At 42.9% G+C, this 22,800-nt stretch overlaps 1 protein-coding gene across 4 annotated transcripts in view; it reads right to left on the reverse strand.

Annotated features, from left to right (window-relative positions):
• Positions 1 to 243: 243 nt before the first annotated feature.
• The window catches only part of SPTBN5 (spectrin beta, non-erythrocytic 5), a 305,552-nt gene continuing 282,995 nt past the window's right edge, over positions 244 to 22,800 (reverse strand). For 3 of the 4 annotated variants that reach the window (XM_078781338.1, XM_078781331.1, XM_078781325.1), the window contains 3 exons: positions 11,836 to 11,936; positions 11,455 to 11,547; positions 244 to 1,193 (listed from right to left, as the gene is read on the reverse strand). In XM_078781338.1, the coding sequence (XP_078637464.1) occupies positions 940 to 1,193; positions 11,455 to 11,547; positions 11,836 to 11,936 (448 nt within the window). In that variant the 3' untranslated portion in view covers positions 244 to 939. Of the gene's footprint in view, positions 1,194 to 7,646; positions 7,846 to 11,454; positions 11,548 to 11,835; positions 11,937 to 22,800 lie in introns of those variants that run through there. The other variant, XM_078781343.1, reaches the window with a different exon arrangement.

Raw genomic sequence — 22,800 nt, forward strand, 5'->3', positions numbered from 1 at the left:
AAAAAGAGAACCATGACAATTACATTGTTGTGTTCTTTCTTACAAGCTTTATTATTTCCGAGTTTGCGGTTGTTGTTGTTGTTGTTGTCATTGGTGAATTGCCGGATGTTTAGGGATTGCTGGGAAGGGATGATGATGTTAGCGGAAGGTGATTGTGGGAGAGATGAGAGGGGCACCATCTTGATGGTGTCGGAGATATGCTGGTGGATCCGTGGCCTCGAATAAACGGTCTTGTACATAATCGTCAGTGCCATTGTTTAGCATTTATTGAGCGACACAATTATCTCCAATGACACAGTGAACAATCAGGCCACATTTTATGAATCGATCATGTGAACACATTATCTAACATCACTGACTGCAGAATATACCAAAAGTTGCTGAAAGTTTTCACAGATTATGATTTTGCCCAACTTTGCTTGTCTGTTTTTTGTGGTAAGTATATGGTACTGTTCTGGAAAGGCAATGGCAAACCACCCAGTATAACCCTTAGCCAAGAAACTGCAGAACCTGCCTTCGGGCATAACACTCGAATATGAATATGAATATTGTACCGTTATGTGTATGTGTTTTTATTGGGTAAATGCAAGGATATTCCACAACTATCGAAGGAGCTAAATGTTTTTCATTCAAAACCAATCTGTTTTGAATTGCAGAGATTTCGCCGTTTAAAAAAAAACTCTGACAATGTAATCAAAATGGTGCACAAAATAATCATAACTAAGAAGTAATATATTAGTTTAAAATCCTGACTCATTTGCACAATCCTGCTATGAGAATTGAACTAAATACTCATCCAAAGGTAAAATCCATAAATTCACATTAGAGGGTTTTACCTCCAGTGTGCGGCCTTCATCAAATTTCATTTCAACAACAAACTGTGCCTCATGCACTTGATGTATTTTGGGCAAAATATTTCTTAAAGATAACAGATGCAGCTCATTTCTTGAATGAGAAAAGTTTATCGAATATTCCCTTCTTCTGCCTTTCCTTCTCCTCTGCCTCATCCCTGGACTCTTCGGAGTTGGACAACCTTCGGCTAAACGGGGATTGCCGATGGTGGCCGAGAGTTGTTCGCTCTTGAGCCTGTCTACCAGAAGCGGCAAAAACATCGCTATATAAATCAAAGCTCAGTCTGGGTTGACGTTTGACAGTGTTCGTTCGCGTGTTGACGCCACCATCACCTTGGGGATCTGTGTGCAGAAACATGGTTTCATGAGCGTTTCTACTAGAACCGCGGGATTCATGGCAACATTATTTTTTTTCTGAACACAATGAATCCTCTTAACTTTTGCTGCAGGATGGCATTTCCCCCCACCTCCATCTCCCAATTTCAACAAACCCTAACTTATTCGAGAGAAGTTTATATATTTTTTGTTATGAATGTTCATTATAAACTAAGATTTTTACCCTCGCCAGAGAAGAAGGTATTGCATTTGAGTCCGTTTGTTTGTTTGTCTGTTTGTCCACACAGAATAAATATGATTTCCTTTGCAACCGTTGGTCCGATTGACAGGAAAATGTTCACCATAGCTGCGTCTCCTGTTGAACGTTTTAATGATAATTATGACGTCATAGGTCGCGTGGTACAGGCGCCATCTTAGAAAAATCGAAAAACTTTGCACCTCTATCTTCGACAGCGCTGCATAGACAAAATTGAGACATGGCTCATTGTAAAGTACTCTCCATGGGGAATAAAATATGTTCATGATGATGTCATAGGTTCCTCCATTATGACATCATAATTTGACAAGAACAAAACTTCATTCGATGAAGATGATTTTTTTTTCTCTGCAACCGTTGGTCTGATTGACAGGAAATTTCCACCATAGGTGCACCTCCTGTAGATTTTTTAAAATGTTGTGGCAGAGCAGAAAAGACAAGTAGGTCTTTAGGTAGGCTTTAATCAACACAATGGTGGCCAGGTGCACAAGAAGAGGCCTAAGCAGGGCTTGAAGTCCTTAAGAGGGAACGTGGCATGGAGCGGATATTGGACAGCCCGCCTGTCGTCGGCTGACCCGCTTTTATACAGTAATAATCCCAGACACAGGAAGTGAGGTACACAGGAAATTAGGTACACAGGAAATGAGGTACACAGGAAGTGAGGTACACAGGAAGTGAGGCATCAAGAACACTGGAATTATGTCAATTATGACGTCATAGGTCACGTGGTACAAGCGCCATCTTGGAAAAATCGAAAAACTTTGCACCTCTATATCTCCGAAAGTGCTACATTGAAAAAAATTGAGACATGGCTCATTGCAAAGAACTCTCCATGGGGAATAACATATGTTAATGATGATGTCATAGGTTCCTCCAATGTGACGTCATATTTCGACAAGTAGAAAACTTCATCCGATCAAGATGAAATTTCTTGAGCTTCATATATGGATAAATTGTTGGAGAAAGAAAACTAATGATGACGTCATTAGTCACGTGGTTCGGCCACCATATTTGTTTTAACACAAAAGCCTTTAAAAAACATTAAAAACATGTCCTGGTGAGGGTCTGCAATCTCTGCTCTTTCTTGTTTTTAATGCAGTTGTACACCTAAATCTTGAAGTGACCATGGATCATAGAAGATCTATTATTTTGTACGCATTTTAGATATCTTGAGCTGGACATATATTTAGGTAATTCTCATTGTTGCTGTGTTTCACCTAACATTTAGCTCAGGCTCACCGCTCAATAAAGCGTACGTCAGATGGGATCACCCGAGAACACTGCCAAGTTGAGCATAATTTGCCAGACATTTTTTTTTTTTTTTTTTTTTGTATACAAGATCGAGGCGCGTGAAAGTGCTAACATTAATCACACAAAAAGTCAAACCGACACACAAAACACAAAAAACAAGGGGTGCGGCAGACAACATGGGGAGAGAGGGGGAAGGACACAAACACAACATTTGAGAGCAGGGACATCGGGAGAAATGTGGAAGGGGGAGGGCTTGGGGGGAGGTGGGAGAGGTATAAAACATATGAACACTGCAAGGACTTTGGGGTGAATTCGCTGGGGTAGAAAAGATCAAGGTTTTGGATGGGGGAAGATAAGAGATGGTGGTGAACAGCTGTTTTAAAGACCTGGAGGGAGGAGTGGGATTGAAGGGAGTGGGGGAGTTTGTTCCAGAGGCGGGAGAAAAGGGGAATGAAAGAGTGAAGGTGAGCAGAGAGCCTAGATTTTGGCAGTTTAACCATAAGAGGGTTGCAGGCAGATCTTGTGCGACCTGAAGGAATATTGGGAGGACAGAGCACAGAGAGAGCTGGGGGAGCAAGGCCGGAGAGGAGTCGGTAGAAGACAGAAAGACCACCAACCTGCCTGCGGTGAGTGAGTGAAAGGCCCTCGGAGTTAACTTCATCGCAGGAGATTCCAATGATTCTGAAAGCTTTGGTTTCAACAGCGTGAAGCCGAGCTAGGTGTGAGGCAGGAGCACCATCCCAGAGGGGGGAACAGTATTCCAATGAGCTGCGGATGAAAGCCTTGTATGTGGTGAGGAGCTCAGGTGTGCCAAGGAAGGACTTCGCACGATGGAGGATGCCCAGTCGGCGACTGGCTTTGGAGGCCAGCTTGGAAGTGTGGTTTTCCCAAGAAATATCATGGCAGATAATGAGACCCAAAAGCTTGAGCGACAGATCTTCTTGGAGAGGATTGTTGAGAAAGTAGATGGGAGGGTTTTCCAGTCGGTCCTTTCGGAGAGACATTGTAAGAGTGTGAGATTTGTCAGGATTGAAAGACATGTTCCACTTGTTTGACCAGTCTGTGATTTTGTCCAGGTCTGCAGAGAGTGAGGAAGCTGCAGACTGCCGATCTGAGGGATGAGGAATGGAGCAGCAGATAGTGGAGTCATCAGCAAAGAGATAGAGAGGATTTTCCAGAGAGTCGGAGAGATCATTGATGAAGACCAGAAATGGCACAGGGCCCAGAACACTGCCTTGGGGAACTCCAGCCTGAACAGGAAGAGGAGATGAGAGAAATCCATTCAGGGCCACACGTTGACTATGACCAGAGAGGAAGTCCGCAAGCCATGAGTGGAGATTTCCATGGATACCATAGGAGGAGAGTTTGGTGAGCAGAGCTGGGTGCCAGACCGTATCAAAGGCACGTGATATGTCAAGGGAGACAGCTCTGATTTCCTGTTTGGCATTGAGGACCTCCATCCATTGTTGAGACAGCAGAAGCAACATGTCCAGAGTCGAATGACCTGGTCTGAATCCAAATTGATGATCAGAGATCAAGCCATTGGAGAAGAGGAAGGATTTGATATCCGAAGCAATGATGGATTCCATGACTTTGCTGATAATTGGAAGCAGGCTGATTGGTCTGTCGTTGCAAGGATCTGTTTTTGCACCTTTTTTGTGTAAAGCGGTAATGTTTGCTGATTTCCAAGATGCTGGCAGATGACCTTGAGCAAAAGAGAGGGTGAAAAGGACAGAGAGAGGGTGAGATAGAGCCGCAGAGCAGGATTTTAGGACCCGTGGGCTGATGCCGTCTGGGCCAGTTGCAGAATCAGAACTATTGACTTATCATCAATGTTTCTCCCAATATTGACAATTTAATTCTGCATAACTACTTCATCCTTGAGTCTGAGCAAAACAGGTTAGTTTATCAGAGTACTCCTTTCTCAGTAATGCAAAAAAGAAGCAAATTTGTTGAGTTTTAAAATCTATAAACATTGGAATATAAACCTGGAATTAGGTAAATGCAAATTAAATACACTTGTAATTTTCACCATTGGATGCTTGTTGTTCACTCATGTGCGTCATATGATCAATGTGTTATATGACCAGCTTGATGTGACAGACAAGGACATTAAAAAAGACCATTGGAAATAGGATATCAGGATACAACAGAAAATTAGTGTATGGATTTAACCTTGAGATCACAACCTCATGAGACGGTGTTCAAACTAATCCATTAAACAATGGAATAGGAATGTGTCAACAATAGCATTGGTTTACATTGGTGAACAAGATCATCAATTAACTCCATTAGAAGTTGAGAAGAGCGTGTTTACCGTTGTTGGAAATGGGATATACGCAATGTCCTGAGTATTTCCTCTTCATTAGACCTTTGACAAAGGGCAATTTTTTCTTTTGCTAAAATCCTACCACCCATGCACCCTCTCCCAACCCTCCCCACCCCTCCCGCCCCAAACTTCCTGAGAGTTTGCTTCTGTATCCATCTTGACCAACCCCTGCATCCTCCTCTACCCCTCAATCTTAACTGCGTCACTTGTTTGTCCATATCCGTCTATTATGTTGTCCCTCGGGCCTGCTTTTGGTATTTCCTCCTCTCTTTCCACTATTCCTTTTGTTTTGTTGCTTCCGATTTATTGTGTGTACTAGCTCTTCCGCGAGCCTTGATTTTATATAAAAAGCTTAGGTGCTCCTCTATTCCCATGATGGTAAACACACTCTTATCAACTCATTGATGATAAAATCCATTGCGTAACACCAAACAGTCTGCCATAGGAGGAATTAGACTAAACCCAAATTGGACTGCATTGTGGAGCCTGCTCTGAGGAAGGAAGAGGGGATAGGCATAAACCAAGCTTGCAGTACACATATGAAATCCTATTATATACATACAATATTTCACAATTCTGGTTCAGAATGATGTTGCTTGATATAGGCTGAATGGTATGAGGAAACAACACACGTGTAAACATGGAATTTAGCCATTGTTACATTACAGTTGTAACAACTTTTAAATTTTAAATTATTTTAAAATTATTTATTTAACTATTTAAATATTTATTTAATTTTCATTATTTAGAACAACTTTTAAATTATTTAACACCAACGGTCAGCCGAAATATCTTGATGCTCTTTTTGATACACCCCTGAAATATATGCAGCGGATATAAGCCTCGTCCAAATCATTGCAGCTTCTCATCAAAACAAGTGAAAGAACATCTGGTGGTTGCTTCTCCATCCATTCTATTCCCCAAAAGGCATCATCGTGAACTTTTCAAGTGAAAAGGCAGTCTTTCTGCACTCACTATTTGTTTTCAAAGCAATCTTACGTACACTCTTACATACAGTTCCTTCACTTTGGCCCATCTTCCATCCTCTTTGAAGGTTGATAATATCCCTCCTGCTGACTAGTCACTCTACTTTTAATTGTAATGAAAGCTATGGATTTTATAATCATTGCTGCCATTAATTAATTCCTGAACTAAAAGCATGATCACTGATCACCAGTTTAGTTTCTTCCCTATTCACTCAACTCTGCATAGCAACCTCTCCTTTTACAATAACTAGTACACCCACTCTGTACTGGAGTGGCAGGAAGGATCATATTATTATTTGCTCTGGGGTATATAGATTACAGTATATCTAGACTCGCGCCTCAAAAACGTCGGGGGTGCATTAAATTACCAAGTTTCTTGAAAAGTGCTCGCCAAGTGGCTTAAGCATACGAGCAAGTACTGCATTCAAAACCATTGATACGGAACGGCTAGCTTGGCAAGCACTAGCTGATTGGTAAATGAACACGCCCTGGTTTCCTCCCTTTCAGTTTAGTGTTAAACAGCAGCATTGACGTTATGTTATCAAGTTTTGACTCAGGGGGTTGAATACTTATGTAAATTAGATGTTTCTGTATTTCATTTTTAATTATTTTGGAAAATTTTCAAAAAAAAATAAAAAAATCCACTTTGACATTATGGGGGTATTATGCATAGATCAATGACCAAAAAAATCTCTATTTCATCCATTTTAAATTCAGGCTGTAACACAACAAAATGTGAAAAACGTTAAGGGGTGTGAATACTTTCTGAAGGCACTGTACCACAAAGAAAATATGCAGGAATCAGTGTGTGCATTTTGGTACAGTAAATAATAATAAATCAATGAAGTATTCAACACCAGTTGCATTAATGTGAATTACAAGAAACTACAATAAAAGTTGTAAATTAGTGAGGATGTTAAATTCGTTTTTCATCAGCATGTTCACTTGGATGAAAGTCTATGTGTGGGTACAGAGTAGCACCAAGGAAGCAACTTTCAATAGAACATAGTGTGAAGATCCAGACTCAGCGAGAATAAGGGCACATTATGATGAAAATATCAGAAAAGCTGAAGATCTCAAACAATGGTGTGAGGTACACTTTACAATGCCTGAAAGTAACTGGGTTAGTACAAGACCAGAAATGGTCAGGAAGACCCAGAAGAACCTCCCCAAGGAAAGACAAGCACTGGAAGCTGCTCAGCTTATGCGATAGAAGAAAATCAGGTCAGAAGCTGACACATTATATGAGAGCAGGCCTGAACATTAACATCTCACCCAGCACTGTGTGCAGAAGGCCGATTGCAGTTCTCCATGGCAGATTTGCAGCAATGAAACCACTGCTGAGACCACAGCATAAGGTGAAAAGACTGAAATTTACAAGGCAACACCAAGATTGGACGATTGAATAATGGAATCGGGTACTCTGGTCTGATGAATCAAATATTGAACTTTTTGGATTTACGAGATGCCAGTTCGTATGCCGAAGACCTGGTGAATGTGACGACATGGAATTTTTGCAACCGACTGCTAAACACGGGGGGGCCTGTGTGATCATCTGGGATTGTATCCCAGTTGTGATGGAGGAAAACTTGTTATAATCAATCGGACACTAACAAAAGAGAAGTATAATTATATACTGCAGCACTATGCAGTTCCCAGTGGAAATCATTTAATCAGAATACGATTCATTTTCCAACAATTAGATAATGATCTAAAACATTCTTCAACGATACAAAACATTATTTGGAGAACAAAGTTACAGCTGGTGTGCTGCAAGAGTTTGAATGGAACCCCCAGAGTCTGAACACGAGTCCCATTGAGGCCATATGGGATTACCTGGAAACCAAGAAAAACAAGAGGATCTAACTTACAGAACTGTGGAATGTACTACAGGATATTTGGCACAATATTCCTGTAAGAGTGCTTCAGTGTGGTATACAGGAAACAGGAAGCATGGGCAAAAGAGTGATGGCACTCAAGAAGGCAAAGAGTTGAGACACAAAGTATTGACCAATACTATCAAATAACACTGTTCGCAATATTTAGGTACTGAAGCAGTTTGTTACATTTGCATTTATATAGGCTGTTAAATTATAATAATAAACACATACGACGGTAATGAATTATAATTTAATGAATTTACCTGAAAGTATGAATATCATCTGAATAATCCAAACTTTTGCACAGTGCTGTGTATGTGTGCATATATATATATATATATATATATATCTATATATATATATATATATATATATATATATATATATATATATATATATATATATATATATATATATATATATATATATATTGTAACGGATTTGAGAAGTGTAACGGATTTGAGAAGTGTAACAATTTTGAGAAAGTGTAACGAATGTGAAAAGTATGGTTTTGTTGTGTGTAACACCCTCGTAATGTAAAGAATGGTCGCAGCTCGTCCTCTTAGTTAATTCCATAAACCTACACACAGGACACGATATATCCTTTTAAATAGTTAGTCCCTTATTCTCTGTGTAGGCTAAGGATGTGTTTCCCACTAGTTTGACTCTTCATTGCACCGAATTAAATAAGAGTAGGCCCTCCGAACCCCCATGGCAGCTTCCAAGTGCCAGGTTTGCACTTTGCTGCATTTTCATCTGCCGTCCACTTTGCAGCAGTTGACTCCATTACGCACGAGGTAACGCCGAAGAAGAAAGGCGGGTCTCCACCTCGTCATAGAGGGGAGGAGTAAGTCGGCCCCACTCATCCAACCCAGAACGAGGGGTTTGGCTTGAGAGGGCGGAGAGAGAACGTTTGGGAAAGGTTCGAAAAGGGTGAAGGGCGGGGCCTATATAACCCGCTGCGGGATCTCCCAAAAGGAGATAAGGAGAGGAGGGATGAGTTCTGGGTCCAGGAGATGCGCTGGAGACGAGCAGGTGTGACCGAGCCGCCGTGAGACGTGCCGCGCTGCAGGAGAAACGGACCGGGGCAACGCAAGGAGCGCACGAGGCAGTACGGAGAAAGGAACTTCGCCCGTGCAGTTTGGGACCAAAGCTCGGCTTCTTGACGGCGGTGCCTTCTGGCCCGACCGTGCCCAGCACCCGCTGAACCTTCCTTGCCTCTAAAAGCCACCCATCTCCAAGCCATTCCTTCCTGCCTGCATTTCCCCGTGTAAGTGTGATCGTCCGTCTGTCTTTAATGTTGTCCTGTGGTTTATTAATTAAGCTTGAATAGGTAAGCTAATGATTTCACTGTGTGTCTGCTCCTTCCATTTACTGTATATAACCGACTGCTCTTGTTGCTTTGGCTTGTGAAAATACTTAATAAATCCTGTTATTCCTCCGTACTTCTTCTTCTTCTTCATTCTCATTCAGTCGCTTTAGAGGGTTCCATATTGAGTAGCTGCGGCGCGATACGGCCAAAGTTTGGGGTGAATCGGGTTTTAGTCAGGGAAGCACTGTTCGGTCGCGGAGCCTCCGCTCGGCAAACATACCATCTTTAACCGCGTACCGTAACAATATATATATACAGTGCGTATCAAAAAAAAGGTAACCTGAATTCAAGGGGTTAATATGCAAAGGTTATTTAGTTTGACAACCTACATGTGGTTTACCAATTATGAGGAGATCCTCAGCTTTCCATTGATGCCTTTCATGCATCATTGCTGTCACACATGACTGAGTACATGTTCATTGAAAATGACAAGTTCAAATCGCATTTTTACAAGTTTGGCTAATCGCTGCAAGACAGTTTTAAATGGACGCATTACTTGTCGACTGCCAAGTTGATTATGTAAAATTGTTAAGCTGGTCTGGTAATCGTCGGTTGCGTCATCCTTTGTTTAAGATGGGTATTTAAGATGGGCCTACAGTGTATGGGTTTAGAGACAGTCTGAGTCATTGAAAAGATGGTTCAACTTACGACTGAACAGTGGACCTTCGTGGTTACAAACTTTCACCAAACTGGAAGTTTTCAGCGAACTCGTGATGCGTTCAGGGAACGTTTCCCAGAATGGGAGCTTCCAGCAGCCAAAACCATCTGGGCGAATGTTAGAAAATACCAAGAACATGGCACGAGCCTCAACCGCAACAAGGAGAATTCTGCTAGGAGGCGCACTGGGCGATTGGAAATGAACATTTCAGCAGTAAGGCAGCAAGTTTTGGAGCATCCTAGGGATACCAGCGCAAGACGAAATGGGACGGGATTGCCTTCGGCAACATTCAACCGAATCACAAGACTGGACCTCCACCAACATCCATATCGGATTCACATCCGGCATCAACTTACGCCAGGGCATTTTGCCAGGAGGCTGGTGCTTGCCAGATGGTTGATAGCACGTTGCGAAGCAGATGTCAATTTCCTGCAGTATCTCGTTATCGGCGACGAAGCTGCTTTCGCCATGGACGGCAAGGTCAATACCCATAATGTTCTTGAATATGCACCGACAGCACAACCCCCGGAATTTAATTTTGACACCAACATGAATCGACAAAAGTGGACTGTTTGGTTGGGACTTTGTGGAAGTGGTCAGGTGATCGGACCATTATTCTTTCAAAGAAATGTCAATGGTAACAGGTATCTGCAGATAATCAATGATGAAGTTTACCGCAGCTGGAGGAGAACTTTGAGCGACAGGTTCGTGGTGTCTTCAGATATCTCTGGTGGGCCAAAGATGGCACCCCAGCACATCGTCTTATCGCTGTCTGAGATCGACTGAGGGAACTCTTTGGAGACCGAGTCATCGCCCTCAACCATGCAGTGGAATGGCCGCCAAGATCACCTGACCTCACACCATGTGATTATTTCCTTTGGGGACATTTAAAGAACAAGGTGTTCGCAACTCCTCCCCGTGATCTTGACGAATTGCAGGGCCATATTCGACATGAAGTGGGTGCTTTGTGCAATGACCCAGCTATGGTGAGACGAGCAGTTCAGGGCATGCTCTGCCGCTGTGAGCTTTGTGTTGAAAGGGGAGGTGGGCATGTTGAAGCTGTGGGTGCATAAAGGCCAATCATTACTGAGAAAAGTTCACATCTGACGTTCATTTTGCACCAATTATCCTGACCTGCATCGATTAGCCAAACTTGTGAAAATGTGATTTGAACTTGTCATTTTCAATGAACATGTACTCGGTTATGTGTGACCGCAATGATGCATGGAAGGTATCAATGGAAAGCTGAGTATCTCCTCTTAATTAGTAAACCACATGTAAATTGTCAAAATAAATAACCTTTGCATATTAACCCCTTGAATTCGGATTACCTTTTTTTTGATACGCATTGTGTGTGTATATATATGTATGTATATATATATATGTATGTATATATATATATATATATATATATATATATATATATATATATTTTGTATACCATGTAGGGTAGGAACTCCTCAAAAATTCAATTGAAAAGAAAGGTGTGAATTTTTTTTGAATAGGTACACACTTAACGGTATACACTCTTGTACCTGTTGATGAAGATCTGTATTTGTATGACGTTGGGAGTGAACAATCAGCGATTTCTGTCCTGTTCCAATTCATTTCTGGAGGCTTGGCATCCTCTGCTCAGGAAGGAAATGGCAGTCAGTTTTTAGCAACAGCAATGACGGCAACAGCTCACCTTTTAACAGTACTCCAAAGGGGGTTAACTTCTTGGAAAATGTTTTATGCTGCTCATAGTGGAATCACATTTTGGTGCATATCAGGACCTCGGCAATGCGAGACCCAAGAAAAAAATGACAAAATCGAAGTTTGGGACAATACAAATTTGAAATAAAACAAATGTGAATGCTCATGTTTCAGGAGAACCAGCAGTAAAGAGTAAAAGCACGATGATCCTGAATTTTTACCAGCATCAGATGGGGATGTGACACCAGATGAGCTCCCAACATTTGCCAATCCACGTGTCCACTTATTGCACTCCACACTTCGTTTCTTAGGCTCTGCCATTCTAGGACCAACATATTTCGGAGACCAGATTAGAAAAACGACAAGAAACACTACTTTCATACCATACATAGAGTAATCATTGAGTTTCATTCAAAGTGCTTGTTAAAAAACTAGAGTGTCACTCAGAAGAGCGCATACCTTTGCCAGGCTGAACAGTTTACATTTTGTCTCCAATGATAGGCCGGATCTGCATCTGGACTTTAACCAAAATCGAATCCGCTTGTTTCTTGTCAACTACCCATCTCATCCACCAAGTTTTATCATAATCCGTCGACAACTTTTTGGGACATTGTGTTATATATCGTTTTTCATTTAGTCGTTGAGTGTGGGCAAAATGATTGGTTAACAACCAGATAAAAACCATGTCTACACTACTGCCATTGGTTGGACAAATAAATGGAACAAAGTTCATGATGGATGGTGCGAACAAGTTGGCACCGATGAAAAGTACAGTACACATGAGACAAAAAACCTCCCAATCCTCTCCTTGTCCATTTGCTCCAGCACCAAATCAACTTCAAGTTGCTGAGTTCTTCGTGTCGCCAAAGTAGAAAAGAACAGAGCTCCTCTCATACCATTTCCTCCTTTTGTCCTTGTTCCTTGGTCATATATGCTTCTTTGTTATTTTTCCAGCAAACCTCTGAGCAGAGTAATGACTTAGACTTCTGGTTGTACTAATTGAATGGTTATTGTGTGTGCTTGAATAATCACTTATACTGACCACCTGAGTATATCTGAAGTAAATTGTTAACGTAATTTTGCTTAATTAACTCAAAAAAAAAAAATACATGTCCTTTTAAATTTGCGATGCGATATACCCTGCGCGCTCTCCCGTCACCAATTTACTATAAATTTATAAGTCCTCAGGTACTACAATACCCCCTCCCTCAGAAGTGATCGTTATAATTTAGCGTTCAAATTACCGAAAGCTGAGCCCAAGTGGGTTGTGGTTGTCCGATGGGTTAAACTATCCACACTCCTGACAACAATTGTTGTGTCCAGGGTGATTAACACCACCTCTGGCATGCGCAGGATTGGTCGTCACGTCTCTTCAAAGCTGTCCCCGCACGCACGCTTTCGAAGTTAAGTAATTTTTCACAATTGTGTTTTTGTCGAATCTGTATCTTTCTTTCGGTGTATGTACCTATTGGGGTGACTTTAATAGGTTTCTCGGTGTTGGTTTTTCATACCTGTGTACAGAATCGTCGGTTTTTTCGTATCGTGTATTCTGAGGCCTAGTGTAGTACTAGTAGGCTACCGTGTCAGCCCTTGGCTTGAGGCTTTTGTTTTTGTCTCAGCGGTTCTTCGATCGCGCTGCAATTACTTTCGGTCTCTGTTTTTCACGGTCTTTTCACCCCATACTTCCTTGTTTTAAAATCTCGAAAAAAAAACCCAAAAAAATATTTTCCTTCCCTGTTCTTATCCGCTTGTTCGTTCTTATTTGTTCGTTCGTTCTTCGACCACGTTGTTCGTGATTACGTGATCACGTTGTTAAAAAAATGTTTCATCTGTCCCCTGAAGAACTTTATTTTGTCATATTCTATAACACCTTTTTCTTCTTCTTCTATAAAAGGATGCTTTCGACTTGCTCACCAAATCTATTCATTCCAAAAAAAAATTCCATCTCTTACAGTGCATCTTTCATTCATTCCCTAAACTCTCCAGAACTCCACCCATCCTTCAGCGTCCTCAAATGTATTTTTGACTCGAATGTCTCAAGAAACTCATTTTGCAATAAATGTTCGTTTCCCATTAATCGTACACTTTTCAAAATCCAATCTCACCCCTTCCCTCCAAATCTTCCCCATCACCCATCTCTTTCAAATCTTCCCCCTTGCCCCTCCCCCCCAAATCTTCCCCATCACCCATCCCTTTCAAATCTCCCCCCCTGCCCCTTCCCTCCGAAACTTCCCCCACACCCCTCCCCTCCGAGACTCTCCCTCACTCCTCCCCTCCTAGACTCCCCTCTCACCCCTCCTCCTCAAAGCGTCCTCCCCGCTTCTTCCCACTTCCAACTTTCACCTTCTTCTCCCTCAACCTTCTGCCTCACTCTTCCCCCTCCTCAAATAACACCTCACTGCGCCTCACCCAATCACCATCAAACATCTTGTCCGCCCCATTCTTCCCTTTCTCCAAGCTATTCTGTAATCTCTGACACACCTTCAACAGCTCTCCCTACCTCTTCCTCCTCTTCCACATCTTACCCTACTGCTCCCCCCCCTGTTCTGTATCCGGCTCCCCCTTCCTCTTCCTTAACAGTATGGACCTCAAACATCCGGGGCCTTCGCTCAAACGTAACTGATCTCTCCATACAGGTTGCTTCTGACAAACCAGACGTGATCTGCTTAACAGAAACCTTCCTCCTTCATGATGTCTCTGATTCCTTGGTATCTCTCCCAGGTTACTCCCTCCTCCGGTATGATAGACCTGAGCCTCGTCCTGGAGGTGGGGTTGCTATCTTTATCAAAAACTCTCTTCCTCACTCGCCCTGCACTGCACTCTCTCCACCTCACCCCCAGGAATACCTCTGGCTACGGCTTCCCCTTCGCTCCCACCTCTTGTTCATATGTGTGTTGTACCGTCCACCAAACAGTGATGACTCCATCTACATCTCGCTGTCTGATAATGTGGACCAACTTCTATCTACCCATCCCAACTCTCTCTTCCTCATATGTGGTGATTTCAACTGTCACCATGCCAGTTGGCTGGGGGTGGGTACCTCTCTCACCAGCCATGGCTCTTCAGCAAAGGACTTCTGTGACTCACTGGGACTGACACAATCTGTCAATTTCCCAACCCGGATCTCAGTCAACGGAGCATCTTCTCTTCTGGACTTGGTTATGACTAACTTCCCTGAAAATGTCTGCTGCTCTTCTTCTGCTCCAATCGGCTCTTCTGATCATGTGCTTGTTAAAGTGGACATCTCTCTGACCATTCTAAGAGAGCCTCCTCAGCATCGACGAGTCTGGCATTTCACTCAGGCCAACTGGCACGTTCTTCAAGCAGCCATCAATCATCTGGACTGGTCTCCCATCTCGACTGCCTCTGACATCAACTCATCCTGGGAATTCTTCCAAAGTAAATTGCTCTCTCTCATGCATAGATTTATCCCATCTCATCTTCAGTTGTCATACCCTTCCTCCCGTCCATGGTACATGGAATCTTGTGGTGAGGCTATTGCCCAGAAACAACTTGCTTTCGTCTCCTGGAAAGCAAATCCAACGGAAGGAAATCTCATTTCCTTTCACAAAGCCCAAAACAAGTGTGTGTCCACCCTCAGGAGAGCCAGGAAACAATATCTCTCCGTTCTCAGGACCGAACTCTCTTATCTGTCTCCCTCTTCCAAATCCTGGTGGCGTCTGGTCAAATCTGTTTCTGGTGTTTGTTCCCCCTCCATCCCCTCCCTCACCTCAAATGGCCACACGGCTGACTCCGCACGTGAAAAAGCTGAATGCCTCAACTCTGTGTTTGCCTCTAAATCTTGTGTCCCAAACCCATTCCTCTCTGTACCCACCGTACCCAGTCGTACCCAGCTGCTCCTGGACTCTGTGTCCTTTCCTCCTGACAAGGTGGAAAAGTTTCTGTCAACCCTCGACTCTGATTCTGCAACTGGACCTGACGGCATCAGCCCACGGGTCCTAAAATCCTGTTCTTCCGCTCTTTCACTCCCTCTCTCTGTTCTCTTCACCCTCTCTTTTGCTCAAGGTCATCTTCCACCTGCTTGGAAATCTGCCAACATCACCACTTTGCACAAAAAGGTGCAAAAACAGATCCCAGCAACTACAGACCAATCAGCCTTCTCCCAATTATCAGCAAAGTTATGGAATCCATCATTGCTTCAGATATGAAATCTTTCCTCTTCTCCAATGGCTTGATCTCTTATCATCAATTTGGTTTCAGACCTGGACACTCCACTCTGGACATGCTGCTTCTGCTTTCTCAACAATGGATGGAGGTCCTCAATGCCAAACAGGAAATTAGAGCAGTCTCCCTTGACATATCACGTGCCTTCGATACGGTCTGGCACCCCGCTCTGCTCACCAAACTCTCCTCTTTTGGTATCCATGGAAATCTCCACGCATGGCTGGCGGACTTCCTCTCTAGTCGTAGTCAACGTGTGGTCCTGAATGGGTTTCTCTCATCTCCTCTTCTTGTTCAGGCTGGAGTTCCCCAAGGCAGTGTTCTGGGCCCTGTGCTTTTTCTGGTCTTCATCAATGATCTCTCTGACTCTCTTGAAAATCCTCTCTATCTCTTTGCTGACGACTCTACTCTCTGTCGCTCCATTCTTCATCCCTAAGATCGGCAGTCTGCAGCCTCCTCACTCTCTGCAGACCTTGACAAAATCACAGACTGGGCAAACAAGTGGAACATGTCTTTAAATCCTGACAAATCTTACACTCTTACGATGTCTCTCCGAAAAGACCGACTGGACAACCCTCCCATCCACTTTCTGAATAATCCTCTCCAAGAAGTTCTGTCACTCAAGCTTTTGGGTCTCACTATCTGCCATGATCTTTCCTGGGAAAACCACATTTCAAATCTGGCCTCCAAAGCCAGTCGCCGACTGGGCATCCTCCGTCGTGCGAAGTCCTTCCTTGGCACACCTGAGCTCCTCACCACATACAAGGCTTTCATCCACAGCTCAATGGAATACTGCTCTCCCCTCTGGGCTGGTGCTCCTGCCTCACACCTAGCTCGCCTTCACGCTGTTGAAACCAAAGCATTCAGAATCATTGGAATCTCCCGCGATTAAGCTAACTCCAAGGGCCTCTCACTCACTCACCGCAGGCAGGTTGGTGGTCTTTCCGTCTTCTACCGACTCCTCTCTGGCCTTGCCCCCCCAGCTCTCTCTGGGGTCTGTCCCGCAAATATTCCTACAGGTCGCACAAGATCTGCCTGCAACCCTCTTATGGTTAAAGTGCCAAAATCAAGACTCTCTGCTCACCTTCACTCCTTCATTCCTCTTTTCTCCCGCCTCTGGAACAAACTCCCTCACTCTCTTCAATCCCACTCGACCCTCCAAGTCTTTAAAACAGCTGTTCACCACCCTCTCTTATCTTCCCCCATCCAAAACCTTGATCTTTTCTACCCCCGCTAATTTCACCCCAATTCCACTTTTTTGAAATACCAACTTCTGTCCAGGAAGTCCTTGGTGTCCTTGTGTTTTATACTTCTCCCTCCCCACCCCCCCCACCCCCTTCCCATGCCGCCTCCCCCCGGGCCCTCTCCCTTCCACACATCTCCCTGCTCTCGGATGTTGTGTTTGTGTGCTTCCCCTTCTCCCCATCTTGTCTTCTGCTCCCTCTTTTTGGGTATTTTGTTTGTCTGGTTGATTTGTTTGTGAAGTAAATGTTAGCTCTTTCACGAGCCTCGATTCAGTATACAAAAAAAAACCAAAAAAAAACCTCTGAATGGATGGGCCAAACAGACTTTAACTCGTCTATCAGGCTGTCGATTATGGCGGACTTTACGATCACGCGCGGGACTGCGAAGAGTCACGATGGTCCTTATCCCTTATCCAAACCAAACAGGTTTATTCTCGAACAACAACAAAAACAGGGAGGGTTTAATTAAACAATAACTATACACAAAAGAACTACAAACCTAGAGTGCCACACACCGGACACAATCACAGACGGGAAAGGGACAACACCAGGTGCCTCATCTCTGGTGATATGGTGGGAGGGGGAGAAGGATGGGCATGGAGCAGCGTGATTAATGGGTTGCCCATAACAAAAAAACAAAAATAACCTCACCAAAATGGCAGTCTGCCATCTTGATCAGCATACTGTCACATCGCTGGATTCTTAAGCTGTCATTTTGTTTTGGCCTGTTTCAATCTATTGAAACATTGAGAATTTCCCAAGCGTTGGATTGTTCACCCACTAACATGGAACGTGAGCTGGGTTTAGACCGTCGTGAGACAGGTTTCCTGCGTCGATCCTGTGGACATTTGGAAATACAAGTGTGTCCAGAGAAGAATACTGTAAGTCTTGTGTTTGTAAGCTTTGTTGTTTTTGATTTATTGAAAAATATGGCCTGTAGGCCGATGGTCTTGGATTGGTCTTGGCTAGTTGCTGGGCCACGGTGTTTTCGACGAATAACGTTGTATAAATGAAGGTTTTGGTTAAAGTTATGGACATCATTGTATGCCTGAGGTTATAAGCTTTTGGATTATGTTAGGATTGCTTATAAATCGGGAACTATGACTTTGTAAAGAAATTCCTTTGGAGAAAATGCACTTTTTGCTTTGAGCGGCCTCACTGGTTTGTTTTATTTAACTTTGATTCAATTTCTGTTTTCGCTTTTGGTGGTCGCTAGGGTGGTTGATCACTCAACTACAACAAATTTGGTGGAAATCCGATAAATTTTGACTAACGTAAAACCTCTAAGGATTTAACGTGGGATTACTTCCTCGGTTATTAATATTATTGCCGAACACCACTCATCATTGATCATGAACCATACACCGCTTCAATCCACTAACCTTCCATTCACGACATTGGGATTAAAGTATTATGGTTATATTTACTATATTATTATTATTATCACGAAAACGATACTACTGAAACGATACACTACTGTATTAAGTAACCTGGGCTTGTCTGAAGCCGAAGGTGAGTCATAACGCCTAGGGCCTATACATACCGTATTGTTGGAAGAGATGTAACGCCGGTGCTTTCGATATTTGATGGTCATTTTAACAATCGGTTTGTTTGTGTTTCACACTCAATGAAAAACGTAAAGGCAGAGCATGGCGATTGTGATATATTACAGGTTCGACGATATGTTCAGCAATAACGGCATAGAAATCAAAATGGCAGAGTGTGGGGAGTCAGCTGCAGCACCGTCGTAATGACATCAGACGTAATCACATCACCCTGTCATGCGACCAGATTCTCAGCTCTGATTGGTATACGTTTGAGGGGACATACATACATACATACATACATACATACATACATACAGATGGACAAACGCTGTTCTAGACGGCTCTGCCCGATGGGCTACATCGTAAAAAAAAACCAACTTGCACTCAATCTGTGGTATACAGTGCATTCAGAAAGTATTCACACCCCTTCACTTTTTCACATTTTGTTATGTTGCAGCCTTGTGCTGAAATCGTTTAAATTCATTTTTTCCCTCCTCAATCTACACTCAATACCCCATAATGACAAAGAGAAAACAGGATTTTAGAAAGTTTTGAAAATTTATTAAAAAGAAAAAACTGAAATATCACATTTACATAAGTATTCACACCCTTTGCGATGACGCTTGAAATTTAGCTCAGGTGCCTCCCATTTCTCTTGATCATCTTTGAGATGTTTCTACACCTTGATTAGAGTCCACCTGTGGTAAATTCAATTGATTGGACATGATTTGGAAAGGCCACACCTGTCTATATAAGGTCTCACAGCTGACAATGCGTATCAGAGCAAAAACCAAGCCATGAGGTCGAAGGAACTGCCTGCAGAGCTCAGAGACAGGATTGTGTCGAGGCACAGATCTGGGGAAGCCTACAAAAAAAAATTCTGCTGCATTGAAGGTTCCCAAGAGCACAGTGGCCTCCATTATTCTTAAATGGAAGAGGTTTGGAACAACCAGGACTCTTCCTAGAGCTGGCCGCCCGGCCAAACTGAGCAATCGGGGGAGAAGGGCCTTGGTAAGAGAGGTGATGAAGAACCCGATGGTCACTCTGGCTGAGCTCCAGAGATCCTGTGTGGAGATGGGAGAAACTTCCAGAAGGACAACCATCACTGCAACAGTCCACCGATCTGGGCTTCATGGCAGACGGAAGCCTCTCCTCAGTGAAAGACTGACACAAATTGATCTCAATGAAAGACCACATGAAAAAATTTAAATCATAATAGAGAGAATGTGAGAGTGAAAAGAGACACCAGAGGCTTACAACTCGACTTATGGTGTGCAAAAGTATTATTAAAGGGAAATAACGTTTAATCTTTGACCTTTTAAACCTAAATTTGAATCAGTCATCTTTGCATTACAGTCCAACGTGTGCCAAGTCTGGTTGAAACCCCTTCATTGGTTCACAAGTTATCTTGGTAACTGACAACGGACAGATGCAGGACCGTCGGACGAAAATGGACGGACAACGGGAAAACACAATACCTCTGGGCTTTCATTGAAGGGGCATAAAAAGTACTCCTCTTATGCTTCTTTGACCCTAGTATGTACTCTGAATGTCACAATCACAATGAGAGAAACTTGCAAAGAGAATGAAAGCTCAGTTCTCCTTTTGGACCATGACAATGCATTCTCCAATATTGCTATTCTGGGTATCTGTAAAGCCCCCCTGCATGAACCTGTTGACAACAACACAGGAAGTGTCTTGAAATGACACCGATTTCACCGCCGGGCAAAGACAATACGAGAGTTTGACCTATCTTGGGAGTGGAGGATTCCTGTGGGATGGGGCTGGGAAATGATGCAGTATGTTCTCGGTAAAATGGGCTTTTCCTCTATTCAAAACAATGCAAGTTCCAGCAAAAACTAGCAAGCTGTGTTGGCAGCACTGTGTGGTCAATGAACAGTGGAAAAGGGGTTACCCCTTCCTTTGTTTTATGGATGGGCTACTAAAAACTGAGTATTGGCAGAAAAGTTATGCCTTTTCAGCTTAAGTTTCCTCGGTGGAAACTGTCGTGATACAAATGTTTGATGGAATCAGGAAATGTATTTTCCGGAAAGCCTACAATGAGACAGTATTCTCCATTCATAAACTTCTCCAACTTGATCTGTGGGATTTTTGCAAAACTTGGCCAAAATGTTTCTTCCAGTGGTCATATTGGGGTTTCCCCCAAAGCAAAGAGAACAAAACAGGCATTTTGCCCACGACTTGAATACTGAGAATTGGATTTTGATTAACATTGATGATAAAATTAGTTCATAGACCACGTTTTAGTTGAGGAATTCATGGCTTATAGAAGAGCTTTAAACACCAGCAGGTGTGAGATTAACAGAACAAACTGACAGATGGAGGGGGGAAATAGATGGAACAAAACATCACAAATCTTACTATAATTCACCAAATGTCTGTCTGTCCGTTTGAAGGTACCACAAAAGCGGCACAACCGATTGCAACGATATTTTGGGTGGGTATGCTGGGACCGCTGGGAGTAAAATAGGCCATATTGTTTTTCAAATTTTGCCAAGTTTTCCAATTTTCCAGCTTTTCCAAACACGATGGAATAATATTTACCGATATGAACAGTGATGCGGCTTTTATTGAAATTCCACAAATACTGTTTAGATTTTGATGACAATGATGAACCTGCTGTGAATGCGGAAGTGGACAGATGACGGCAATGCGCGGGTTTGATAATATCCAAATGCAACCGTCATTCAATCGCAATGTTAGTCATTCAATCGTAATGTTAAATCGTTAAACGTTAATCGTTTTGTTAAAGTATCAATTGATGATTGGAATTGAGTGAATACAATTACGATTTTGAATTCGTAATTGTGTTCACCCAACCGTATGGAACTTCACATCAGGATTTAAATATTTGTTTATGTCACGAATGTTGTTAAAAGTCTATTTTTTATATTAATGTTATTTCATTTGTGATTGGAGTTATGCTGTTTGGAATGAAAAAAGAGATATCGAGTTCAAGTGAATGATGAAATGCTGTGAGGATTTCTACTTTCTAAACGTGAATTCGTAGATCGCCATATGCAGACTCGCCATTGACTGGGTATGGAACAAACATACCCGTTTGTTTGCCAACGGGTACGTTTTTCATGGAAGTCCTTCACGAACTTGCTGTCCATGTCTGACGTGCGACTGAAGGTGCTACAGGAATGTGGAATTTATTGGTTTCATGTTTTAGCATTCGCCGTTTCTGTATTGTCTGTTTGCTTCTGGCCTCCCACCCGTGTGTAGCACGGGTACCTTACTAGTATACAAAATATGAGACCATCTATCTATAATTCCAGTAATCTCTGTGTGTTTGTTTGTTTGTACGTTTGTACGTTTGTTTGTCTGTGACCGCTGTTTCTCGACAACCACGGGTCCGATATACTTTAAACTTGCCAGGTATATTGCTGGGGACCCGAGGATGTGCCTTTTCAAGGTTTCATATTAATCGGACAATTACTTACCGAGCTATGTCCAAAAAACGATTCAACCAATCAGAGAGCAGCGAGCTATCGCGTGTGCCGAACGTGGCGGACACACTCTGCCTCGGATGGCACATTTGAGAGCGTATTCATTTATTTCACGTTTGCAAACTATGTTGCCGCTATGTTGGCGTTAAACTATGTTTTAAAACTAATAAAAACCATTTCATCTAAATAGAGGGGGGGGGGGGGGGGGGGATTGTCACTGTACTCGCAAGCCGTTCGCCGTTCGCTTTGGCGTTGCGAATGGACCAACACATTTCATGAACCAAACCATTTCATGTAAAGCGTTCGCCGTTCGCTTTGGCGTTGCGAATGGACCAAAACATTTCATGAACCAAACCATTTCATGTAAATAGAGGGGGGGATATAATTTTAGATATAGATATAGTACGGGCATGCCCTAGTACATATAATGCGTTATGCACAGGGGGGTGGGTGGTTGGTCCAGTGTTATGAAGTTTTGTGGGGATGGGTTGTTGCCTCACAATACGACGTAATTATTGGAGGCAACTTTGGCCCAGAATTATGTAGTGTTGCCAAGGTAAGAAAGGGGGAAAGTGCATAAGTAGGGGGGAATGGAAAGGGGGAAAAGGGATGGAGGGGAGGGAGGAGTGTTAGGATGTACAAGGGTGTAGATGAATTCCTTAATCAAAATGATGATCTTAATGAAGAGCAATGCATGAGAAAGCAGACATGGGGAGTTGGTTCCACATATACGACAAAAT

This window comes from Myxine glutinosa, chromosome 1 (assembly GCF_964187855.1).
Source record: "Myxine glutinosa chromosome 1, kmMyxGlut1.1, whole genome shotgun sequence".
Classification (NCBI taxonomy): domain Eukaryota; kingdom Metazoa; phylum Chordata; class Myxini; order Myxiniformes; family Myxinidae; genus Myxine; species Myxine glutinosa.